Here is a 27,860-nt window from a genome sequence, read left to right on the forward strand (position 1 = left end):
AATTTCATTTTAAATTGAAAATTATTTCTGCAAATAAATTAGATTATTTAAATATAATAATAACCATTATATTTTATTTTGCAATATTTTTTTTTTTTTTGGATAAGTATAATATATTACTAAGTAATTATCTACAATAGTCTCTGTATCTGGATAAATTATTTTCAAATTAAAGTACAATAAAGAATGGATAACTTACTATACTTTGTTATATTGTTATATTGTTATACGTATATATTGTGAACATTATAATATCTTTACTGATTCATTTATAAACAATTTTTATTCTTTTTCATTGACCAGAAAATTGATTAAACTATTATTTTAAGATATTTTTTGAAACATTTTTTTGTGTGTATGCAGTAATTATTATTTTATTTATATAGATTTCTGCTGTAAAGTTGTAAGTTTTTAATATATATCTATTATCTACCTTGTCTTTGAGTTTTTCACTTTAATTTATATATTTGTTAAATTAGAATTTAATAATAAATTATTGCATACGAATAATGATGCTAAATAAATTACTGTCTATCAGCTTATATTACTAAATATTTTACGATATATTTATATTGCTGCCCCTACTGGCCCTACTATAGTAATTTAATTACAATATTACAATTTATAATATTGCATTTAATATTTATTACATAAAAAAAAAACACGAATTTAATAAGATAATATATATATATATATATATCATATACATATCATACGTGTAGTATAATTATTGATGAATAGGTACATAAAGTAAGCAAGCATACATTGTGGTCAAGTCCAGTTGAATTATAATGGTTATATTGTATATTATATACATTTGTAGCAGTGAAGGAAGCGTTTGACCGTTTAGTGTCAGTTTCGCCGTCTTAGAAAGATAACAACATTATTACATTAATCGTTATATACATAGAACTCATAGAAGATATCCATTATCCGTTTCCTAGATATGTGAATCAGCCACATTACTTTATTTCCAATACAATATGCACATCCTTCGACACCGTGAGTTGAATAACTTAAACTCACGTCAAACTCCATGGAACTCGATAATTGGACTGGGGCCGACCTGTGAACTTATATCGTGTGCGAATAATATTATGATGGTAGACTAACGTAATATTATATATAAATATAAAATATGTAAGATGTTATGTAACTGGAAGATATGACATTTCCATACTAAAATTTAATTGTAGTATAAAATTGTTAAATCCTTCAAATACACTATATGTACTTGTGTGATGTTACGTATAAATGATGTTAGGTATGTTCTATTAATCAACGTACGCAAAACATGGCTGATTATGATAAACATAAAAATGTTTATAATATATAAATAATATAATTTTCACAACTTCTTAAATTATTGTAGAATATTATATTGATTAGTGATTTTTTTATGTTTGTAATGTAGAATTTGTTTTTTGCTTGTGGTTTATTTTGTTTTGTTTAATTTAGCTGAATTAACAAATTGAAAAATATTTGTATACAATACATTTATCTTTCACGGCGAGAAGACGCTTTGAAAATAATTTTTAAACTCAAAGATTGTCACATGATGCACTATAGTACACTAGATTCTCGTTATGTCGAATCTCAAGGGGTACAGGAAAAAGATCAAGATATCGAAAATTTCGAAATATTAAATTTTATGAAAATGCTTGAAAAAATTTGAAAAAATTGGTAAAAAATTTGAATGCTTAAAATGCTGCATAATTTTAATACTTTCAGTACTAATAATATATATACATATATATCAATAAACTACAATAAATGAGTAAATAAATTTTTCTTTTAAAATATGTCATTAAAGTTTGTTTAATATTACTTTTGTTTTTGTAAGAATGTAAAAATTAATTGTAAGGACATTTAGTTTATGTTTATTTTCCATTTAATTATATGGTATATGAATGACTACAAACGTATGAAATCACAATCACTATCCTGAATGCACTGCTTAATTTTTTGTTCTTACCGTAATAAAAATATTATTTGTGTAATCGAGATAACGAACTACGATTAATTTTATTTCGAGTTATTAATAGCAAAACGCTATTAAGTGTAATGGTAGTTTCAAGGGGACTACAGTGTAGTTCGAAATAACGACGTTTGGCATAATAAGAATCTACTGTAATTATAAGCAGGTAACATAGATTCCAAATCAAATAAAATATGGGTTATAAATTTGTTAATCATGCATTCGCGGCGTACACTAATTATTATTATTATTATTTTTTATTGTGAGCTTCCATAATCTTACCTTTACCTATGCATCTTGATAGTATGGTATACTAACAGCTACACTTGCGAAAATCTTTTATTTCGGATTTCGAAAGTCGTGTGTTTTTTGAAAAGCACCCCAATTGTTGACATCTTATTCGTAGTCTTGATATAAGTCTTACAGTCGTTTTGTAGGTAGAATAAAATTAAGTACCAATTTTGAATCACAAATTTGCGCTCCTTCACAATTTACTCCCCTGCAGGCGTAGGCACAGTTCGCCATACCCTTGCTACGCCACTGTATACAAATATATGACAAATAATGTTTCTTCAAGTGGTGACCATGTCGTTTAATTAGTTGAATATCTGATCATGTTATAATTTCAACGATAGTACAAGATTCAAAAAGAATAATTCAATAACTTTTCGCAGTGAAAACAGATTAAAGTAATATGTTTGACTTGATATAATAGTTTGGTTAGTGATTACTATTTACTTATTATATTCTGTAATAGTTTATACATTAGTATACTAAATATTATATAATATTATAATATTATAATACCGAAGTACATTTGTTAATTTTTAGTTAGACGAATGCTGTTCTAGTTGACATTTATTATTTTCATTTATAATAATTATTATTATATAGTTATGGCCTTATGAGCATATATATATATTTAAAAGGCTGGTACTTATAAAAGTATCATATTATGTACTATACATTTATTTCTTTAATAATTACATTATCATATCAGGTAAATTAACTACCTATAATTGCTCATTATTTACCCCATTACTTTCTAAATTTTAAATATCTAATAGAAAAATAATGCTATTGATTCACCTATAGTTTTGATGTGATAGTCCGGCTCTGTACCAAAAATTTTTTGAATAAAATATTATCTGGATTCGAAACGACCACCGCCATGTACCATCGATACAGCGGATACTAGTTTACGGCAACCCTGCCGACGACCGATCCTCTTGTCACCACATAAATTCCTGTTTACCCGAAAAGTGATTCTAAAAGACCTTTTTTTATAATATACAAAGGTTTTTTCACTTTATAACACAAAGAGTTTATTTATTCTTTATAATAAAATATAAAATATGTAAAAAGATAATATTTTTTTCTAAAATATATACTACTTTCGATTGCGTTTATATCTTCCATACAATAATAATTAGATACCTAAGTAATTGACTTAAATTTTAAAGTTTATATTGTATTTTAGGTTAGCCTCACGTACGGTTTTAATCCACATTTTTCATTACACTATATTTATTAATCAGAAACAACTGAAATAATTTCAATAAAATAAATGTATGAAAAATTATACAGTTTTACATGCATGCCTTTCAATTAAAAATTGATCAAAATATAGAATAAATTATTTAAATTAATATTCTATAATTTCTAGAATATGATAAAAATTATATTTATGAAGTTAAGGAAGTCAAAGAATACGATTACAATGAACATAAAAAATAAGACAATTATAAAAGACTTTTATTCAAGTAATATTTTTATCCAAAGCCATTGGTAAAAATTTTTTATTGTATTTTAGATAATTAAATTGATAGGTATAATAAAAATGAAAGATAAACAAATGTTAATTTTTTAAATCACATGGCTTAAATTGTATATCTATACGTACATGCTTATAAATTAAAATTAGTAATTACACCAATTATAAGCAAAATTGGTTTCGATCACTATTCAGTAATCAGTAATCTCTTTAAAATACTTATATATATATATTGCAACATACATTTGTACAATATTAATGGATTCGTGCAAACGTTCAGGTAATCCATGATGAATAAAATACTAATACATATTTATTATTTTATAATATTAGTAATAAATAATAATATACCAGTTTTATGAAGTGATTTATTTTTCCCTATAAGTTGACATATAAATCTATAACACACCAATATAGACAGAAATATTTTTTCATATAACAAAACAACCCCTAGCTATACTACTTCTATACTAAAATTACTATACTAAAATTCAATGTAATATTGAGGAATGCCTTGCTGCGCGACGCAACACACATTACGACAATTCGGAGGGATGTATGGCATCAAAATATGCTCGGTACCAGCGGGCTGGACTATATGGTCAGGTAAATCCCATATGGCATCTCTCAATTGAGAGTGGCGCACGAATAACAAGGGTAAATGAATCCAGTGTTGTTGTTTATTTTTTTTTTTGCAAATTGATGGTATTGTCACAGTGTAAAGACTATTTATTAACATTTCGACAAGTCTATCTACCCCAATAGATAAAACAGATAGTTTGTGACGTACACATCGGACTGGTGGTTGACAAAAGAATATGTGCTATGGTGAACAAACAGCGTTTGAATCGAAATATTAAGATTAAGAATGTTATAGTGGTACATTGTAAAAATGAAAGCCGTAAATAGTTTGTACTATTTTAGGTAGTAACAGCATTGAATATACGGTGGTCAGTTTGTACTATTTCAGGTAGAAAAAAATGGACTGACCTATACATTTTATATAATTTATTGTTATATATAAAAACGCGATTGTGAACAAAAATTAATTAAGAAAGTAGTTTGTGGTCATTTTGTAACTAAATTTAAAAGACTTTGAAATACCTAACTTACCCCAAATATCGTAAAAATAAATGTTGTATACATTTCTTAACAAATAAATAATTTTGAAAGGTAGCGGGGAATAAGGAATAAGGGAATAAGATGACGTCACACCTCGACCCAGTATTTAAAATTTGGAACAATGAAATTCCCTGTGAGTTGAAAAAAAGGTTATCGCGGTTATATTTCGTTACAAAATCTTCTTGAAACGTTTTGTAAAAATATTTTGAACTCAAGATGCAAGTGTGTGACAGAAATGATAATTTTAAAGAAATCAAATTAGATTTAAGGATTTTTAAATTATTGACGAGATTGGAGTCTAAACTTAATATATTATGTCCAACTATAGTCATAATACAATTCTTATTCTTCTTATCTTGTTTATGTACATTAATTGTCGAACCGTATAGTTTTGTGCTAATGGCTAATAAAAATAAAAAAAATTCTTATTCTGAGCACAATACATATTATATTTTGTAATTTACATGAGTACTACTTAACATTATTTATAAAATTGATTTTAATATACGATGAAAAAATTAAAAAAAAATTATCTACTTATAGAATAAGATAATTATGATAATATAATATGTGATTTATTATTATTAAACTTAAAAAAACATGTTACTCTAAGTCTTCAACTATATAGTATATCGGTACCACAAAATAAAACATTCAAAGAACAAATTTGGTATATCATTGTGTTATATTTATATCTTAGAGTGCAGCTGGACTTTGGAGACCATCCACGTTGCACCTCTTTTAAATACAATACATATATATAAATATTGAATATTGAATAGAGATACTCAGCTACAACAGTTATAAAATGCATACACACACATATATAATATATTATAATAATATATATTACAAATGAGTGGAGTGACTCGAGAAAAAGAAAGAGTTAAATCAGAGTAACGATGAATAATGTATTAAAAAAAAAAAAATTGTTCACAGTTAAACGATTATGACTAAAAAAAAATAATAAAATATGAAACCAACAAACTACACGATTACAAAAATCGTGTTTTATCACTGATGTGCATATATTTAATTATATATCATTTTGAACTATACTATAAAATTTATAAAAAATGGCGAACTAAGAAACTAATCATTCGACATTAACACTGATTCTTTTAATATAAATTTATAATACAATAATATAATAGATATGTATTGTATATTGACATAATATATAATATAAATGAATAAGACTTTTTTTAGGTTACAAGCTGAATTTTGAATCCAGATGTTGTCGCTTCTAAAAAGAATACTCTCTGAAACCGTATAACAAAATATTAATGAAATTACAGATCGTGCGGAGATTGTTAAGTATATAAAAAACCATTTCAGTCATTTATATGTCAAAACGGTTATCGTTTACCGTATTTTACGTTTATCTATTTGAAAAAATTATTTCATGTATTAAAATAAGTAAAAGTATAAGTTTTAATTTCAATCCCCAAAATTAAATACAAATGAATATGTCAAATATCAAATTAATATTTCAATAGTCGTATTCCAAAATATATTATTATAACAAAGATATACCAATAGACAATAGGTATATGTGTTAACTATTGCTAAAATAATCATCAGCATCTTATATTAGAAAAATAACAGTCAAATTTAAACTGAGTAGGTACATAGTTACTTAAATGTTTACCTATGCTGATTCAAACTTTATTTACATCACACTTATTATAGGTTATAAAGTACAAGAATGGATGTTAATGACCTAAAATCATACATTAGACGTATATTTAGGCATTTTGATATTAATTTTTTGAACTTTTGATATCCATGGTTGGATTAATTGCATAAATTTGGAAAGCTTGATTAATCGATTTTTTTCTAATTAATGTAAGACAAGAATATAAAAAAAATTCAATAAATAAAACGATACGTAACAATTTAGCAAAAATAAAAATGCATTCCTTAAAATATACCACATTTCCATGAACCTCATTTTTCAACTCTCATTTTCATTATATTGTTTAACATAGCAATGATTAAATTAAGAGCTTAACCATTTACAATTTTACATACATTTCATATAATATTTTTCTTGTAAATTGGGCATATATTTTTAAAAGTCATAAAAAGTTTGCACACATTTAAAAAATGTCTACCTTAAATATTTTGCACACAAATATCGTGTTACAAATTTTGAAATGTAAAAAGCCGTTCTCATAATATCTATTAGAAAAATAATATTAATAAAAATGTGTTTTACATTTAAATTAATACATTATTTTAAATTTTTATGTAAAATTTTAAATTTTCATTCATTTGTAATTTTGTTTTGTTTATTATTAATAATCGTCAATCGTCATAATCTATAAAATATAAAACGATGAAAAATAATCAGTTAATCTATATTTATATATATATACCTTTTTATTGAATATGAATATTATCAGATCAAATTTCCAAAATAAGTAGAGTTGGTTGTTAACTGAACAGCGTATTATAGTTTTTTTTTAAGACCGGTAAATTATGTTATACAATGAGGCAGTACCAATTTACTCCAAATGAAATATTAACCACTTTTTCATTAACAAAATATTTGTTCTATAAAATCTGTAATATAGTAAGTTTATTAAAAAGACTATATAATATCGAAACAGTGTATAATAACAGTGTTTTATTTTATTTTAATAAAATAATGTTTGTACCTATTTTAAAAATAAATATTAAGCGATAATACCAACTTTATATGGGTACCGAAGTTATGAGTTGGTTTAATAAAAATAATACAGAAAAATAAATAAAAAAACATGACATATTTTTAATGTAAATAAAAATTAAATTAAATATTATGTACGTAATTTTACAATTATTGGTTAATCTTTTTTTTTTTTATTGTATTTGTATTATATTGATACTTTATTAATACTTTACAACGTTATTTTATATTATATATAAATATTATGATGATAGATATGTAAACTCAGAAAACTCATGACTTTGACACTGGTACAGAGTTATATTATCATTACAATAAAAATAATTTTATTTAAATGTATAATATTATACTGTTTTTTAATATATTTTTATAGTATTTTAAGCAAATTTACTTTATTATAGCAATATAGCCTATAGGTTTTTATATTAGTCAAAAAGAAATAAATATACTTTTAATAAAAACGCGTATGCTCAAGCAATAATACATGTGATCCAAAAACAAAACGATAAATTAATTTTGTATAAAAAAAAAAGGTCGAAACGAACAAAAGTGACTCCCAAATTACTTACAATGTGAATCTATATTGTATTAAATTTATTCCTGTTGGTTTTGTAGTTCCTCTACGTATTTCTGTCTTCTCCTCCGCGCTTCCTTGTACAATATCTGCGCCAACTTAAGCCTGGCCTTCTGCTTAACGGGTTGATCTACGGCGGTCGTAGAACCGCCTTCTTCAACGACGGCACCGCTGACCAGAAGTTCGGTGGCTGTGGTCCTGTGATGTAACCCAGAACCGTGTGAGGCGGCAGTGGTGATCTGAGGTTGAACCGGTTCACGGGTTTCTGGTACCGCTTCCGACTGATCCGACGACTCCGACTCTGATGACAGATGCCGTACCACTTTGGACTTTTTCCACTTACGCAGCGTTGCCGCTGTATCCCGCGGCTCTTCGCTTTTCGACGGCCGGCGTAGGTGGTGATAGAGATGCTGCTGGTGATGGTGATGATGGTGATGGTGGTGTTGCAGTAAAGGTGGCTGATGGTGGTGAAGATTGCGTTGGAGCTTTATGTGCGGCGGTTGCGTCTGCTGTTGTTGCTGTTGATCATCTCGACTTGGATGGTGTTTGTTTTCAGGCTGCTGATCCTCCGCTTCTATGTGCACGAGTTTCTCACGGACTCTGTCCAGCACCTCGCTGTCTGAATTATAATAAGTTGAAAATAATTATTCTATAAATCTTCAAAAATGACTACAAAAATTTCAAAGTAATGATATCAAAACCACTTGTACACGTAGTTGTAGTATAACATGTACACTAACAATAATCAGGATAATATTATTATGTTTACGTTTTTTATCATTCAACAACACCTAAACCACCCTTAGTTTGAAAAGAATAAAATTATTATGGACAATTTCGATATGAAAATTTTAGTCTTCACTCTTCAATAAAAATTTCCTGAAAGAAAGGCTGTAATTAAATATTTATTAACTCATGACACATCTAATGCAAATAAACGGAAAAACGTATTTTCTATAAAACACAATAAACCATTCGACCTGTACTAGTTAGAAATATTTTTATAATGTTAGAATGTTTATGCTAAATATTTTTGTGAATGTTTCAGTAGTATACTAATATATAGAACTATTACATTATTTTAAAAATACTTTAAGGATTACTTTAATTATTACAATTTAGATTTAGTTTTGGTACATAAAAATCATCAGTGCGATAGTTTATGGGAGAGTGCATGTTTTATATAATACGAATAATGAAAAACGCTAATGATCAAATGTTTAAATATTTAAATTAGATACCTACTGCTATTATGGTTTAATCATTAAATAATACAATTCATCGTTTTGAAAAAAAAATATTTTAATTAATATATATTATAGGTATATTTTATATAAATATATATATATATCATTAAGATTTAATATATTAATAATTAGTACTTTATATGCAAATAATATCTAACCTAATAATAATAAACAATAAAGGAGTTTGCAGGTTTAATAGTTTTACCGGAAAAACTTAGACCATAGATTCTAAGCTTGATAATAGCTATTCGATAACATTTCTGAAACTGAATTTAATAAATGTCTACATACACAAGTGGTTTTTATTAAAATTTGCACTTGACCGCGTAATAGCAATAAAATCAAACTAAAAGTTTAAACTTTTATTTATTAATTATTTACTAAATATTAATAATCGTGTTATTAATTATTATGATATAAAAATACAAAATAGTTCTAAATTATTTAGAAGGTCCAACCAAAATTATAGTCATTGCGATTATATAAAAAATAATAATTTAGTATAATAGAATTATTATTTAGTCGGCAAATAGAAAATAGGTATCAGAATTTATTACGAGTTGATGTAGATGCCTTACTATGTATTACAACTAGAACTGATAATATATTTCATTCAATTTTTAGTTTTTGAACCCGTATCTATAATATTTAATGATAAATAAAATTACATTCTCAGGAAATTTCCTTATTGTGATCAATAAACTATTATTATACTATCGGCGGCCATGTCCATTCGAACGCGAGAGTTTGTCATTAACAACCATCATGCAATACTCACAGACACACCGTCTCCATTAAGTAGTTATCCCGGTATGCGCAGTTCACTAAATCCCGCTTGCAAGCGAATGCGTTATTTATTCACTCTTTTGAATTATTAAATGCACCCGGATTGGAATAATGGTTTTATTTACGTCCATTGCAAACATTGGATGGGCGGAGGAACCGTCGATTATCATTTTATGTTTATCGCTGATCTGTACGTATTAGTAGACTACTACTATACTACTACTATAGCTGCTTACACGCGTCTACGCGTCTGTTGTATGTATTGTAATTGTTGTTACGTGTGATGTGTTTATACATTATGTGTAGTGGCTAGCTACACAGATGTATACTTTATACGCCTTTAACTACGATTATATACCATTATGGCACTATATAATATACAGTCTACATACATAATTATCAATTGATTTTTTTAGTGAGCTATTTTAGGAATTATGTAAGTTTTCTGGAACCATAAAAACATAATGTTCATATCAAATAAAGCAAGGCAAAATCAAAAAATTAAATTAAATTAACGAAAACCTATGTAAAAAAAAATTAATTTCTTTTCAGCGAACCAGATAAATTTTGTCCACAGGTGATCCCCGGGGTCTATATTTAATCTCAATGTTAAATTCTATAAACGAAAACGTCACTTAACAAAGCGTGTTTTTAATTTTTATCACTGAACGCCAATACATCGTGTATATATTATAGTGTATTCTATACATATATATTAGATACCAACATTAAACTAGAACCGCTGCCTTTGCTTATGACTTGAAATTGTGATAAATGTTTACAATCAGTATTCGTTGTAATATGACCACAGCATACGCTATCGTGACGACCGGAACGGTCAAATTTATATTCAACCCATTTTATTATTATGTATAAATCATATTTATAGTAACAAAAGTGCGCAATATCAATGATCATAACCCTTATGTATCCATGTAAGTAATACATTTACATATTTGTATAATTATAATAATTTTTATAATAACAGTTATTATATTGTTCTTGAAAACCATTTAGTTTGATTGATACCAGAATAGATAGTGTAAGTATTATTATGATAAGTTATTACCGTACTTTGATCTTTGTTCACATTTTTTATACCTATGTAGATATCGAGCAAATACAGTTTAATACCATGCTCATTGCATTTGAAAATCTTTAAAAAAATTATCACTCCCTTTCTTAAATTGGAAGTTATACTCGAAAACCGGAAAAAGTTGATTTTTTCAAAACTCGTCGTATTCCAAATTAAGTAATTTTTGTAATATTTGTTTTTTAATTATTTATTATGTAATCAGTTTAAGTAAAAATAAAGAGAACCCAACAAAAATGTTAAAAAGAGCATTGGTAAACTGCCATATATTATGTCTAGATAAGTAAATATAACTATAGTGACACTGGAACAGTAAAAAGAAATGTTTTAAAATATATTTTTTAAACAGTTTGATTAATAAAAATGGCCAACTTGGTATAGCTTATAAAATTAGCATCCCTATATTATATTTCCTAGATGTAAGTATTATTTAATTTTATTTTCTGTGATCTAACCTGTGAGCTTTTTCTCGGCTATTTCAAACACGGAGCTCGGAACGTCTGTCTGCGTTTTGCTGTCTGGCATTATATGTCTCCACTTGGCCAACGTCGTATCCATGCACGTGTAATCATCTTCGTCATCGTCATCAACGCCACTACCGTGTTTCTTCCTGTTTACTAACTGAAACATTTTTCGTCGTTCTTCGGTTCGCTCACGTCTTAGTTGCGTCTGCAAAAATCATAGAAACAATAATTATAATAATTACTATTATTATCATTATGGGTGATGGTAAGCCAGGTACGTATCCAGGGGTTCACGGGGCTTAGACCCCCCACCTACCGAAATTTTTAAAAATTAAAAAGTTTTGTATATCAATCATGTAAACAAATCAAAATCAAAATTAATCACCCCCCTCCTAAAAAAAATAATAAATCCTAGCTACGTGTTGGGTGGTAACATAATATACGATTTCACAGATTCGCTTATTTTGGTGCTTAAATAAGATTCCGAGCGTTCCTGTAACATGTTTGACGTTTAAATGTTAGTCTTACAGTTATACTTGCAATAAAGTTGCAACTAAGGCTAACGAGAATAGCCATTTATAATAATTCATTTTGATGATTATAATAATATACATTGTATAAATTGGTATTGTATTTTATGATATATTTTTTAATTAAATTAATATGTATAATAAATTACCTTATATGTTTTTGATTATTATTAACTGTGATTTAAATGTTTAATTATATTATACATAATATTTTTTATTCCAAAAATGAAGGTAATATTTATGTATGATGATATAATTTAAAATACTGATAGGGAATTTATGGAATTATGTGACTTTGTTTGTTCATTTAGATAGTAGAAGCCTTGTTTAAATTTATTTTTAATTTTATTATTATTATTTATAGAGCTTTACTATGTGTTGTTTTCCAAATGTATTGATAAGCAATTTACATTTAGAATATTCGTTAAAAGCGATGACTTAAATTTCAAATCAATCTCACCTATATTAGTATATTACAAGATAATATTTAGATTTCTTTATCAAGAATATAGGTAATTACAAGAGGTCATAAAATATGTAAGCGAAAACGGTTTGTCGTACGTTATACCGGTAATGAATAATGACTGGAAAACGGGGCGTTTCCGTTTTCTGCCAAAATCAACCTTTCTGAAAATATAATAGTAATATTTATATACTTACAATTTATATCATAAGAAATTTCAGTTTTTAGATTTTGGTAAAACTTTATTACAATAAAAAAATTCTTAAAAAAATGTATGTATTATATTAAATACTAATATAAAATATATCAATTTTTTTTATTAAAAGATTGAAAAATTAATAAAAGGTTTTTAATAATTAGTTCAAACTATAACCAAACAATTTTAGAAAAAATATTTACAATTTTTCTTTTATAGATATTTTAAATTCAAATTAAAACTTCATTACATTTTCAAACATAGAATAACGATTTCAGTATATTTTTTTGTAATTTAAAAATATAATTCACGATTATTTAAAACTTTTGACGTGTATCGTTAAATTTTATACACAATGACATTTTCAAATACAATCTTTTCAGCAAAAATTAATTTACCCTGCTGTATTACTTTAAATAAAATTAAATCATTTTATAGGTACCAATATTTAGTGATAAAGACTGATTGACCAATATTCACTCAGAATTGTTATTTGTATACAATTATTTATCTAATTTAAAACATATATTATTACAGTGACTTTTCTCATCAATGACGACGTAGTACACATTATGATAATGTATACTGTATAGCAGATTAATTACCTACCTACTATCCCCCTTTTTAAAATTTTTTCCTATACATTTTATTATTGTTTATAAATATATAATAGATTTAATAAATATAAGCAGATAACATTTTTAAATTTTATAAAAATGTTTTTAATCAAAAATAAATTAATCTATTTGCTTTCTATATTATATATTTACGTTATACAATTTATCTTGTTTTTCATTACTTGGAACAGTTTTGTTTTTCATTTTAAATTTAAATTTATTCTTTACACAAAAACAATACAAATGTTTTCGCCATGGAAATTTTTAGTTAGAGTTTATATATATATTAATTGTATTCATTTATATCTGTCTTATAATTATTGCAACATTGTTAAAATGAATAATTCTTTGTATTCGAAAAGTCATAACGTTCTTGCGTCTTACATAGTAATGTATAATATAATATGTATTGTTAAGAATTGGTATTACCTAACCTTTTGGCTTTTGATTAACTTATGTTTTTTGACTTATACATTATTACTTTTACCCACCTAATAAAATCGATTTAAACTGTACTAAAATTACAGCTTTAGTATTTTAGATGCAATTTTTTTTTTTGATAAAATAATATAAAGATAACCAATGCATTCTCTATACTATGTTATTATGTTTTATATGGTGTTATCAAAGTAAAAAATCTAAACTTCATTGTGGTATAAAATAGAAACTTATTATATTATTGTTATATTGATGATAAACAAAAAGGCCAATTTTAGTAAAAAATTGGAATACGAATACGAACGATAATAAATTCAATATGTTATAAAGTAATATTATCACTAAATGATTTTAAATTTTAACATTTGAGCATCATTTAAACACATATTAAATTAGAGCAAAATAGAAATGTAAATTTCGGATGGTTTAAGTTTTAACGTCAATGATTCAGTTATACCTATTACCTAAATATTTATATTCATTATTTAGAATAATATAGTTTAAATGATCAAATTTATATTGTAATAACCATTCATTTTTATTAAGTTTGTAATGTTTATTCATTCAAAATGTTCCCACTTTAATCCTATTCATACTATATATTACTATCATGGTGTGATTTGAGAATAGTAAGGATAAAATCGATTTATTTTTTTCATTCTGTATCCTTTATTATTCACGGTCGTTTAAATGCACAGTAGTTGTGTGTATACAATTGTATAAATTTAACAATACATTTTGATCGTCTGTATAGATTTCTGTTTTAATTAATAACAACTGTGTCGTACAATAATACAGTAAACTTTCCGCAAGACAAACTTATTATTATACATGTCTAATCAAGTCTAAGCAATTAGCTTAGAATTAATTTTGTGCTTCAAAACACAAGTGATAACATTCTTTTGAATCTTGATTGCATATTAAAATAATTCTTACATGGATATTCAAAACTATTAAGTTTCAATAAAAACTTAATTTTCCATCCAAATATCATTCTAGCATATAATAGCATATCGAAAATTTTGATCCAAAGTGCTGTTTTTACTTATTATTTTCGAGAAATGTCAATTTTTAAATGAATTTTACTTAAATTATATAATAGAATAGAACCACCCAAATAGATGCCTTCCCATGTCAGTATTTCTCTTACGTCGCTGTTCTTTGTGTTTAAAACAAATACTACAGAGTAGAAAACCATTTTTTACACATTAATTATACATTTATTCAAATAATTCCATTTTGAATTTTTTTAATAAATTTAAACATTGAAGTTTAGAAAATTAAATACGTATATATTTAATATATTTTTTACGATATTTAATGACCTATTTGTTAAAAAGGTTATCTTATTCAGAACTTTAAGATATCTATTTCTATGTAAATACAACCAATTTTATCAATAGCAGTCATAGATACATCCCACCCAGAACGACCTGTAATAAATAAATAAATACCTAGATGATAATGTGCTTCTACTTTATGCACCGTCCTTGTTATTTTCGAATAACGGATTGTACGTTTGGTTGAACTCAAAGTTACGAAGCTCACAAATAAAACATATGTTTACTCGCAAGACTAGTTTTGCTAATACTGTCTCACTGCACAGTACTCTTAAAATTACTCACTCAAAAACGGTGTTTATCGAGAATTGTTGAGAATCTGATAATGTGGAAAACACGGAAAACACAGTTGATAGCTACAAATTCCCAATAAGACTATTCAATGAAAAGTATCACTGTTACCTACTTTAAAATCAGGTAAAAGAATATGAACGGTGGTCACAATATAAAGTCGGCCACATCGAAGACGGGAGCGCTTCAATTCGTCAACCACGGTTCATATTGTTATGTGATAATATATACTCACGAACGTAATATTTTTCGTTGTAGGTCAGTTTTAATGAAATTTAAACGATAGCCGTTAATCGTTTTCTTTTCGTTCGATATTTTTTCCAATTTTCAATGATTCTATCATTGATTATATAGAATTAACATAAATTGCACATGTGTGTTAAGTGTTATCTAGCACAAATGACTTGAAAACTTAGAAAAATCTGAAAAAATTCTAGAAAAACATAGTCATCGACAGTTTTTTTCCTAGTTCATCGTATCATTCAATTATCAATCAAACTATTTTCGCATCGTTATCCACGAGTACGTATTCTAACGGGACGAGTCTTTTATGTATTAGTGTATTATTATTGGCATACTTTTTGTATTAATTTATTTGGGCGTATGTAATTTGCGCCAAAAAATAAAATAAAATATATATATATAAGCCATTTACGCTACGCCTAAAAATTTATTTTGGTAATTTGCGCGACTTTTTAAGTTTGTAATTTGTGCCAAATAAAACTAAATAAAAAGGTATTATGTAATCTGGGCCATCGTGTACCTAGTAAAATTGTAATTTGCGCCATTGTACACCTTATTAAAATTGTAATTAGCGCCACTAATATTATAATAAAAATGTATATAAGTAAAACAAATTCCATGTATATTAAAATAAGTAAATTTTCGTTTAGTAATAAAACATATAAAAATCAGTCATATTATAATTATAAATTATCTGCTGGTAAATTCCAACTGCAATTAAAGTTGAAGTGTGGCGCAAATTAAATATTCCATTTGGTTTTCTGTCGTGGCGCAAAATACCAAAATTAATTTGTATATGTGGCACAAAATACATGTTATATTTTTATATTTAGGCGCAAATTATACATACGTACTTAAATATACCTATTCGTGGCGCAAATTACAGGTAATAAAATTGGCGCAAAATACCATCTACCATTTATTTATTTGTATTATGAAAATGTACGGAATTAGATAGGTAAAAGCAGGGTATATCGTGTGGCACCCACATACAGGTAAGATGCATATAATATTGTTAGGTACCTATCGTATATAACCTTGTAGCCCTATGCCCCTATGTAAGAATAATTCGTCATTTAAACATTATAATTTCTGCAGTTTAATGTTAATTATAAATTATAATAACGTTATTTAAAATTTATTGTAAATAAATATACTATGCATACGTAAATATAATATATAATATGAGGGAGAAATTATCCACTTGGACCGAGTTTCAAAACAAAATAATATGTAGTATTTTTTATGGAAAGTTTATAAAATAAATATATATTTTATTAAAAATTCAAGAGTTTTTGAAAGTAGCAGTAATTAATAAATAATAATAATTACCAATACAATCAATATTAGTATGTATAATGTGGTATTGTTAAAATTATGGATATTGATCAATTAAACTTTAAATGGAATTTATTTTGTGGGAAAACATAGCATTTCCACAATATTACATTTAAAATGTTAGTAGCTTTACAAATTGAAAAAAATAGGCCCATCCTCTAAAAATAATAATAAATCACTTCTGGATCCGTAATTGACCTACATTATTGCTAAAAACATTTTTGAGCTGCATAATATTTTTTCGAACTTGGTTGAAAAATAGTATGGAAAATAATATCATTTTATGTTTTGGACTTTTGGCACAATATTGAATACTCCAATATCAATTTTAAGACTAATTACTTTACTTAATAACTTAACTTGATCACTTTGTTGTTAAAAGTTTTAATTTTAATATTCCTGTTTACGCCACATTACATTACAGTTATTTTTGTGATATAACATATTAGTGTTTTTATAATATTGTTTTTGAAATATTATTTTAGCTTAAATTCAAGACCACCATATAGGACACAGGCCGAGAACGTTCACTTACTTTCAAGTCGTTATTGGCTTCTCGGAGTGATGATGTGAGCGATGCCAAGTAATAAATTATGAGGATGAGGAGCAACAGCAATGGTATTACGATGGCGGGTGATGCTATATAGTCAAGTATCCGATGCACTAGTGGGTTAGGTACAGTTTTCTTGATGGAGTTAGTGAAGATGTGATATATTTTTTTGTACTGCGAGAATGGTCCACAGTGCCACGATGGTTCAATCCACACGATGGCGTAACCGACCGGTAACACGCACAAAAACAACATGGTGAGTAGCAGTCCCAGGTAGAAATTGTTGCTCCGGCTGGCCCGAAACACGACGTCGTGAGGTACGTTGCACGTGAGCACCGCCCACGACCGCACGTACATCATGATCATCAATTTTACCACGTTTATGATGGGCAACCCGGGAGAAAAGAACATGCCCATCCACACCATTCCCTGGTTGTTGACCAGATGCAATATGTTCTCGGCGATCTTGAAATCACCGTATTGTGGGAACCTCTTCTCTAAGTTCCAGCACCAGCACCGGTTCATGTACCGCACAAACACTGCACGTGCAAAGTCCACGAATATCGTTGAAATGATTGTCGACACCTTACACAAACAATTGCAAACAGCTATTTTAAAATCCTTGGCATTTGTTGGTTTAAATCACTCCTACAGGACTTGAACCAGTTTAAACACAAACTAAAACAGTTAAAAAACTGGCATGTGATTATGTGATTAAAATTAAAATCTATATTCTATGTTCAATATTGAAATCGTTACCTAAATATATTATATAAATTAATATTGATAAATAGAAAATAAACCAAAAATATTAAATTAAAACCATTAACTATGATGACTGGTGTTAGTAATCCAAACCAAAAAAAGCAAAGGTATCAATTTGAGCTGAATAAATATTATTATACCTATAGTTATTTTAAGATTCACATCATGGTGTTGTAAATAAAAGTCGGATATAGTCAAATTATTACTTTTATTACTTTCTTTTGACCCGGGTGCTCAAATAATCCTTTCCAGGTTGCTCGACCCACAGTGAAATAAAAATATGCGCATTATTTTCTACATCAACATCGTGGATTTTAGATTATAATTTGACACTTGAGGATATACTTGTTAAATACAAATATTTAAACAAAATTATTCAAATATATTAAAAAAAGTTGTTTTTTAAGTGTATAAAATATATTTGGTTATAGTTATAGCTATGATTAAACTCAAATAAAACCTGAGTTATTAAATATAAAATTATTGAATTTTTAATAATCTTTCTACATTACTATAATAATGTGTACAGAGAATTTAAGTTTTCACATTAAATACTTTTGAGAAATAAAATTAGTTTATCACATCGGATATCAGAACGGATTATTTTTTTATAAGCACAATAATAATTATGTATACCCGCGTCACTTTTTATCACGTAATAAATAATATTTATATAAATTCGTATACGTTCATACTTTTTGTTATGTTTCATCCTTTATACATATTATATATTGATATAATGCATAACGAACACGCTTTTGTTTTTTGCTTTTTACACACGCACATACTTGACACGTGTATGGACACTCGTACGTTATATAAAAAAAAATGTTCTCATCGAATATAACCTTTATAAACGACGTACATGAAAAAAAATTTAAAAAAATATTGCGAGCATAAGAGTATTTATATATATTTATACAACCAGCCATTCCGTAATGGTTATATTTCTCTATAAAATGACACAAAATTAATATAAAATTATGATTGTACGCAAATAAATATATTTATTATTTATTATATACCTAGTGTATACACTTATAAAATGTCTCTGAAAACTATAATATATCGTTGAACTGAAGAAAACGTATATGTATAAAAATGCATTCATGTATTTGGAATATGTCGAATCGAAATCAACAGTATGTCAATATACCTAAGTCAATGAACGACCAACAAGAAAACAATTAAAGAGAATGAATGTCGAAACTTCGGTGAGCGTTTATTTGATTTATGGTGGACGAATTCAATTAAATACTCTATTTATTCAGATGTTCATAATTTCAGGTCTGTTTACACTAAAATATCATCATTTTTAAAAGTTAGATCTATAAAAGTTAATTTACATGACATTATATGTAGTGTATATAAATTATATATTATTAACTATTTAATAGTCCACGGAATTTCCATCTATCCTTGAACAACTGTTGATGAAAATAGATTTCTTTCAATATAACAATGTTTTTATTAAGATAAATTATTAAAAAGGTTTTCAATTGCTACTTTTTTTTATAGGTTTTCGTGTGACAATTGGTTTTGTGACGTAACACTTTACGTATATGGTTTTTATCATGCTTATGCAATTCGTGTTTATTAAAATTGAAATACTCTACTACCTTCAACCGATGTTTAAATAAAAAAGAAACATATATGTTTGATACCGACCCAAAGCATGTGCATGTTAAATATTTATACTGAATTTGTGCCCAAGTCAACCCAATAAAAGTTGTCTTATTGAAAATCGACTGATACGGAGAAAATACACATTGAACATTTAAGATTCTGAGTGGAACTAGAAATCTATTTGGATCAAAATCTGATGTGTTTTATTCTTTGGTGACACTTTTTTAGGTAATAGAAAGGCCCATCGTGTAAAACCTTTTGGAATAAATATTGAATAGAGGTAGTGTATACTAAAAACCTAGAAATCATTTGTCGAATTCCCCGTAAGGTTTCGAAAAAATGTAATTTGTAATAAAGAAAATATTTTAACTTATAAAGTTATAACACTATCCCGGTATAGTTCCTCCAACCCCTGAATTTTGAAATACATTTTAATTTTAATTAAGTATGTATAGTTTGTTAAATAAAACCACGTGAAAATAAAAATATATTTAAAATTAAACTGGTGATCATACATTTTTAGATTAAAATGGAATACAATCAGTGGCGGTCAAATGATTTTGTCTAGGGGGATGTGGCTGATATATTAATATACACTACTTAATCATTAAAATATAATTTTTGGTTATGCACTTATGCATCATTTTTTTTTAAATTAAGGTAAATTAGTACTTTATTTACATAACAAGTGAGGAGTTGTTAATATTGTTGTTAATGTTTTAATTATTACTGAATATACACGAACATCAAGCGTGGTAATTCCTGTAATTTTATATAAGCAACTAAATATTAGTAATAATAACAGCCTCGTTCCTAGAGTGAGTCTAGAATTTAGATAATAATAATATGCGCTCATAGGCGTTGTTTCGAGAAAAAAATAAAACAAAATTTAATACATTAACATTATAGTACAATATACTTAAATTTAATTTTTATAAATATTAAAGAAAAAAAGTCATGGGAGGATCTATCTCCCTCAATCCCCGTTTGACCGGCACTGAGTACGATATCATTATAATCGTAAACGCAATCAGTATCCGCGTATACAATTTAAATGTAACAACGTATTATTGTAACACAATTGAAATAATGGTCAATGGTCAACAGCTTAATAAGTGGTAACTCGAGTAGTGGAGTGTTTAAGTAAAGCTTGGTTGTTAATTTCAAAGTTTTAAAACTATTTCTTTGATCTAATTAATCTTACTTTGTCTATGATATCGTAGGTTTATTTTATTGTTTCTTTGAAAGCATGGATTAGGGACAGTCGCTTGTTATATGTCCAGTGACATAATAATAGGCGGCCAAGTTATATTTTATTTTCCATTTATGATCTATCTTATCACTCAACTTGTGACCTATATGGATTCTATTGTGTATTGAGTATAACAAAAAGCTCAGTTGATTATGGTGATTATGTGGTATTCAATGTATTCAATGAAAGTATACAATAATCTGTTTTTATTTAATAAGCGTATATTTGTAATTTTTATATGTACTTAACGATAAATTAATACAATTATTACAATAATAAATGTGGTTTTTATATAAAGAAAAAAAAAATGTTTATTATATTGCACGTAAACTCGAAAAATGATACACATTAAAGATTTAAATTACGCACACATAATATATACAATTATTATAATCAGTTTATCTAATATATTATATATGATAATATGTACCTACATTATTTATAATATGATATATCACTCGGTAGCGGAATTTAGTATTATTATTATTTTTATCTCAGTATGTATTTCACTCGTTTCAAAAATATAAACCATTGGAATGCACGATATTTTGTTTAGAAACTATAAATCCTGCGGATATATGTCCAAACGTTAAGGTTTCGTCATTTCACTATCTGGTGTCGTTTTGTCCCACCCAGGTCACGTGTTATATGAGCGGTAAGCGTATAGCTTATCTGAAACTTTATTTTAACCGACCTCGTAAATTTACCCGTGATTTTAAGTTTAAAAAATCTATTAATTCTTCTGTGATATGGTATCTCTTCGTTTCTCAATGTTATTTATCCAATTTATTTTAATCAGTACATAATCATAATATTTTTTATAATTTCACATAATATTATGTTATTATTAATCTTAAGTTATTTTAGGATTATTCGTACAACATACTTAGTATTAACAATTTTTAGTTGTACACTCAACTTATAAATAAAATAGCAATGAAACATTCATACTTGAAAATTGGAATTAAAATAATTAAATTTAGTAAAAGTGGTTTCCTGTTGCTTATTTTATAGAAACACAAAATTTTAAGAATTAAATTATTCTATATATTTAGGAATTTTTTTATATTTTAAATCAGAATCATTTCAATTTTATAAAATTAGATTTATACTGGCATATTTTATTTTTCTAATAAAAATTATACATAATAATTTTATTTAACTTAGAAAAATTTTTTTGAAAGTATACGAATAGCACATAATATGACATATCCAAACTATTATATAATATAATATATAATATATATATTATATTTTTAAAATACAATACACTTCACTTACTAGGTACTTTTATATTTTGAAAATCATCCTTTTAATATGTATTATCAAATAGCAGTTCTGAATACAAGTACACAATATCGTCATATCGATTTGACGTAAATATAGCTATTTAATACTTCGTTTAAACTTTATAGATATCCAATTTTACGATTTAGTTGTAGTTAAATAAACTATACGTTAAGTGTCCCATATCCATACCAAACATTATTATAACTTCAACTACAATAATTATTCAAATAACTTTCAGAGCAATTAATATTATGAAGATCATATTGTTAATGGCTTCTTTAATGACAGTAAAGTTAATAGTTAATCTTATTAAAATTCACTATTATAAATCTAAATTTGTGTTCTACAGCTGTCTCGTTATTATTATTATTAATACTTATGTTTTATAACAGATACTACATTTTATAAATAATAGGTATCGATATAGGTATATAAAAAATGTATACAACCTTCTGTTTTCATTTATTTTGTTAATAATAAATTGGATCATTATTTTATTTTTATCTTTATTAATAATTTTACTATATAATTGCATTAATTTTTTTCACTTCGTCGAAATAAAAAACAACAAATATATATAAAAAACGATCGCCAATTCAACATCAATAGACGATTATTGAGTACTAAAAGTTTTACTACCGTGTAATATATTGTTAAAAATAAATTGTTATTGTTCTTCGTGGCATAACACAACATGCAACGTAAAATAAATTACAACACGATGAAATATCTAGGTACATAGACTATAATAACTTGTAAATAGTCATATGTATTTACTCAGCGTAAACACATTGACGGACATTAGTCTTTATTCACATTCCGAAATCAAATAAACGCGACTACTGTAAGTCTATAAACTATGATAAATACACCCCATCCAGTAAAATTGTTTAATATAAATCGAAATTTGTAATGTAATATTATTATTGTTATTATAGATTACATTCGTATGTAACATAATATGGTGACAGCTCAAAATATCTCAGATCAAAAGAAATTTAATTACTAAAAAAGTACTAGAATGGTGATTTATCACATTTTAAACAAAAAGGGATTAATAAATGAGGCTATCTTAGCACGAATAATAAATATTAATAATACGCTTTATTACTTTTACATTTAAATTAAGTAATTTTGATAAATAATAATTATTAATAATTATGATATCAGAGTTTTTTTAGTTAATTATTTTTGTTAAGATTAGATAATTAAAATGAGTATAAACCTATAATACTGAGATTTAAAAAATATTAATTTATTATAAAACGTCAAAAAAATTAAGGTCAACACAAACTCTTGACTATTGGCTTAAAAAACGTAAAAAAATTAAGAATAGAAACATTAGAAACAAAAACTGTGTATAAATAAAATATTAATGGAATTGTGCAACCAACTGTACCTATAACAAGAAAATAACTTAAGAAATAAACGTAAACCACAATATGCTTGTGACAAGACAGGCGAAACAAATAAAAACTAATTTGAAATGCAAAAAGTCAAATCTAATTTCCGTGAAAGATGTTTCCCGTAAAAACTAATTTTTCTTAAACTTGAATTAACAGACCAATCTTACAGAATCTAAGGTGATTTTTTTTTAATGTATTTAACTATATTTGTATTATGTATTTTTTTCTTTTATCGCAGTTATTAAGACAATATAATCAACTTTCAATCATCATAAGATATAGATAGTGTAAACTAAGAATGTATTATTGAAAATAAAAGTAACATTTTGTTTAATTATATGTACTTACCACTAGCCTATGAATATTTGCAAGCTTTCAATTAAAATATTATAATATATGCATTGTACAATATTTCAAGGTTATTACGATATATTATTTAATTGAAATTAAATCTGAAGTTATAAACTTATTTAATTTTTTTTAAGATTTAAAATAATTTAAAATTTAATGTTTTATGATTATTGTTAAATAAATAATTACATTTTATAATTATTAATTTTTTAAACTTGTTCCATTCGTGATTTCATGCACAATTCGTATGTAGGTAGAAAACAAACTTATTATTACTAAGTCCTAATACAATAAACTCATCATCAGATCATCGACGAAATTAAAAAATATATTCTGTTTAAATATCTAATAATCTAAAATCACACATATTTCGTCAACTAATTTAAAAACTACCAACCAGGCATACTAAAATTATTTTCCAAGAGATTAACAAACGTCAATTTATGATATGATAATATTATACGTATGCTCACCAAATCCATGACTGTAAGTTTTACCAATTCTTGTCCAAACATTGTCTCCCAACATAACTTCCGCAATCGTCGTCTGATTTGGAGGTTCAAACAAGTTGCACGAAGAGATAAGTCTTCTCTAGGCGCATCTTCATGTTCCGTCGTTGCCACGTACTCTTCGGCTGTACAAAAACCCATTGCGCGTTAATTTTATATATTTTTAATTACAATTAAACTATTACATGTTGTTAACTCATTTACGATGAAAGTACAATTAAACACTAAAAATAAATCCCTCTAATATTATCTAATAAATCCCTAAAAGAAAAAAAAATAATGCATAATATAATACCTAATAATATTTAATTAATAACGTTAAATCAATATTAGTATAAATCCTAAATTTAAAATGATGGCGTATATTATGATTAAAATATACTATCATAAGTTGCAAATAAAAATAATAAATATAATACGACGAAATAATGTAATCATTATCAATTTTTTAGAAAAGGCTCCACCTTTTCATACTATCTCTTGACATCTAAATTCATAGCTACCTCTAAAAATATTACATCTCAAAAAACAGCTTAAAAACATTTAAGATAAGATTTAACATAAATATATATAGAGAAAGGCGCTTTAAATTGTTCAATTCTATACATAGGCATCATAATAAGGTAATAAGTTTAATTTTTAGACAATTATTAATTTATCTACAATTAACTTTTTTTAATGGTAAAACTCGTATTAATTGTTTAATTTATTTCACTATAGTGACTATTATATCTTTTGTGGATACAAATCATCATTTCGAACTCATATGGTTTATTTAAAACCATTATATAATGCATATTGCGTCCTATATATATATATATATTAATATACACCAACGTGTAACTATATGTTAGATATTTGATTAAATTACTGTCCTCAGCAGAAATGTAATAGTCTCTAGAGAATTCCAGTGCCCAAATTAACATCGACCACAACTACATATACGTTGAGCTATCTAGTATATAAACAGTACACATATACGAGTATACGCTTTGGTATTTACTCGATTCCTCGCTAAATCCTTGAGAACTGTTTGGCACCTCTGTTACATTTGTAACTGGTGATGGAGACGAACAAACTACTTGAAAGCAATGAGTCCCATTGAAAATTACTTCCGACATCCGTTTTACGATTCTTCTCTTTTCAGATGACGCAATTATCTCGTCGGTCCTCAACAATTGAAGATCGTCGGAAACAATCGTACTATATTGCTCATCGTCGTTATCCATAGTGATTATCGATTGATCAATCGTCGTGTTCAACATCAATATTTCTGCGTCCAGACTTGCCGTCGATTCGGGAATGACACTCGACGTTGACTCCACGTACTCACCCGGTATCGTTTCACTGATTGCACTCTGTGTCGAACTCGATATCGATTGAGAGGCGATCGAACTTAAGTCTAATGAAACGTTCATCGGATATGTAGTTGTTGACCAATCATCGACCGTATCCACGGTTGAATTATCCGACATCGACTCAGCTGTAACCAAACCTACAGTCGATTTCTCTGTCGTCTCATCATAACTATGTGTAGAGCTGACGTCGAACTCGGAAGTGGTGGCGTTATCTTCAGACGATGATAACGTGTCGTCGTATATGACTTCGGCGGTTATTCGTAGATCGTCGATGGTCTTGAAAGTCGTTTCAGCAGTACTTTCAGTCCATCCGGTGCCACCATTCCGATTCGCACCGAAAACACCTGTAGTTTGACCGAAGTCCGCGCCAGAAACTAAACCTACTACCGATGAAAAGTCGGCTCCAGTCGTACTGAATTCCAGTGGCGCAATCGATGAGGAAATGTAATCCTTCATTTTCGGTGAATGTATATCAGCTGTAACGTATTGGACACCCGGCCACGAGAACGGACATTCTATCTGCTGTCGATAGCAATTCGGTTGTGTATCGATAGTATGGGTGACTGGCAATTGAAGTTTTGTCATGTTCGACATAGTAGAATTCATGAATGCTAATGCTACCAATACTGAAGTAGTCGAAGTCGTCTTCAACATAGAAGTCGTGGTTGCCATGGTGGCCGCAGTGGCTATTGTGGCCGCGGTAGCTGCGGTAGCCCTGGTAGCCGCATTGGCTGTGATATTGGATACATTGGATTTCAACGTCAACAGCTCCTTGGTCTGCAACACGTAAACATCGGTAAAAATATAGTCGAAATAAGGATTGATCGTCTTAAAATTTAAACAAGAATCAGTACAAATATAGCACAATACATATAATATTATAAATTTATTCAGTTTATTTCAAGTTTCTCATATCGTATGAACCGAAAGTAGCTATTAGTACCTCTGTGAATAACTTATATAATTAAATATACTATTTTTTTTACAATAATTGTATTAGAAAAATTCGAATTAAAAACAAATTTTAAAATTAAAAAAATTATTTGTACAATTTAATTTTCGGTATAGCTTTTTTATCTCATCAAAAAAAAAATTAACTTGGATGAAAATTGTCCAATTAAGAGCAAATTAAGTTATTGATTTTTGTAAAAATAATTTTTATAAACAAATTTCAATTGTAATATTTATGTGGGTCTTAACATCAAAATTTGTAAAAATAGATCCAAAAATAAATTTATTTTATTATAAGATTCTATAAGCTGATGATTTGTTCACACATTAGGTTTTTACTAATACAACTATTATTATTTCAAAAATCTAAAACTTAACCTACACTAAATAACTTTCAAATACTTGGTTAATTCTTATTTATTTCAATTTATTTTTTTTATCTGGATTTTTCTTTGTAGTTTATTTCGTTAAATTTGAATTTGTATAGATAACTATTATAAAAAAAGTATTTAAGTATTAAGTTTGACTTATATAATATATAATATATTTATATATAATTATTTAAGTATATCCTCGCATAAAAAAATATAAAAGGTAGATATTTCAAGTAATTTAGGAATTTATTTGGTGTATT

The 27,860-nt window shown here is 26.7% G+C and overlaps 1 protein-coding gene across 3 annotated transcripts in view; it reads right to left on the reverse strand.

The window, feature by feature from the left end:
• Nucleotides 1-5,375: 5,375 nt before the first annotated feature.
• The window catches only part of LOC132930723 (transmembrane channel-like protein), a 62,849-nt gene continuing 40,364 nt past the window's right edge, over nucleotides 5,376-27,860 (reverse strand). For 2 of the 3 annotated variants that reach the window (XM_060996749.1, XM_060996751.1), the window contains exons 10-14: nucleotides 25,921-27,052; nucleotides 24,882-25,042; nucleotides 17,704-18,303; nucleotides 11,704-11,917; nucleotides 7,929-8,741 (exon numbers count right to left, since the gene is read on the reverse strand). In XM_060996749.1, the coding sequence (XP_060852732.1) occupies nucleotides 8,143-8,741; nucleotides 11,704-11,917; nucleotides 17,704-18,303; nucleotides 24,882-25,042; nucleotides 25,921-27,052 (2,706 nt within the window). In that variant the 3' untranslated portion in view covers nucleotides 7,929-8,142. Of the gene's footprint in view, nucleotides 6,137-7,928; nucleotides 8,742-11,703; nucleotides 11,918-17,703; nucleotides 18,304-24,881; nucleotides 25,043-25,920; nucleotides 27,053-27,860 lie in introns of those variants that run through there. The other variant, XM_060996750.1, reaches the window with a different exon arrangement.

Source organism: Rhopalosiphum padi, chromosome 4 (genome assembly GCF_020882245.1).
Source record: "Rhopalosiphum padi isolate XX-2018 chromosome 4, ASM2088224v1, whole genome shotgun sequence".
In the NCBI taxonomy this organism is placed as follows: Eukaryota; Metazoa; Arthropoda; class Insecta; order Hemiptera; family Aphididae; genus Rhopalosiphum; species Rhopalosiphum padi.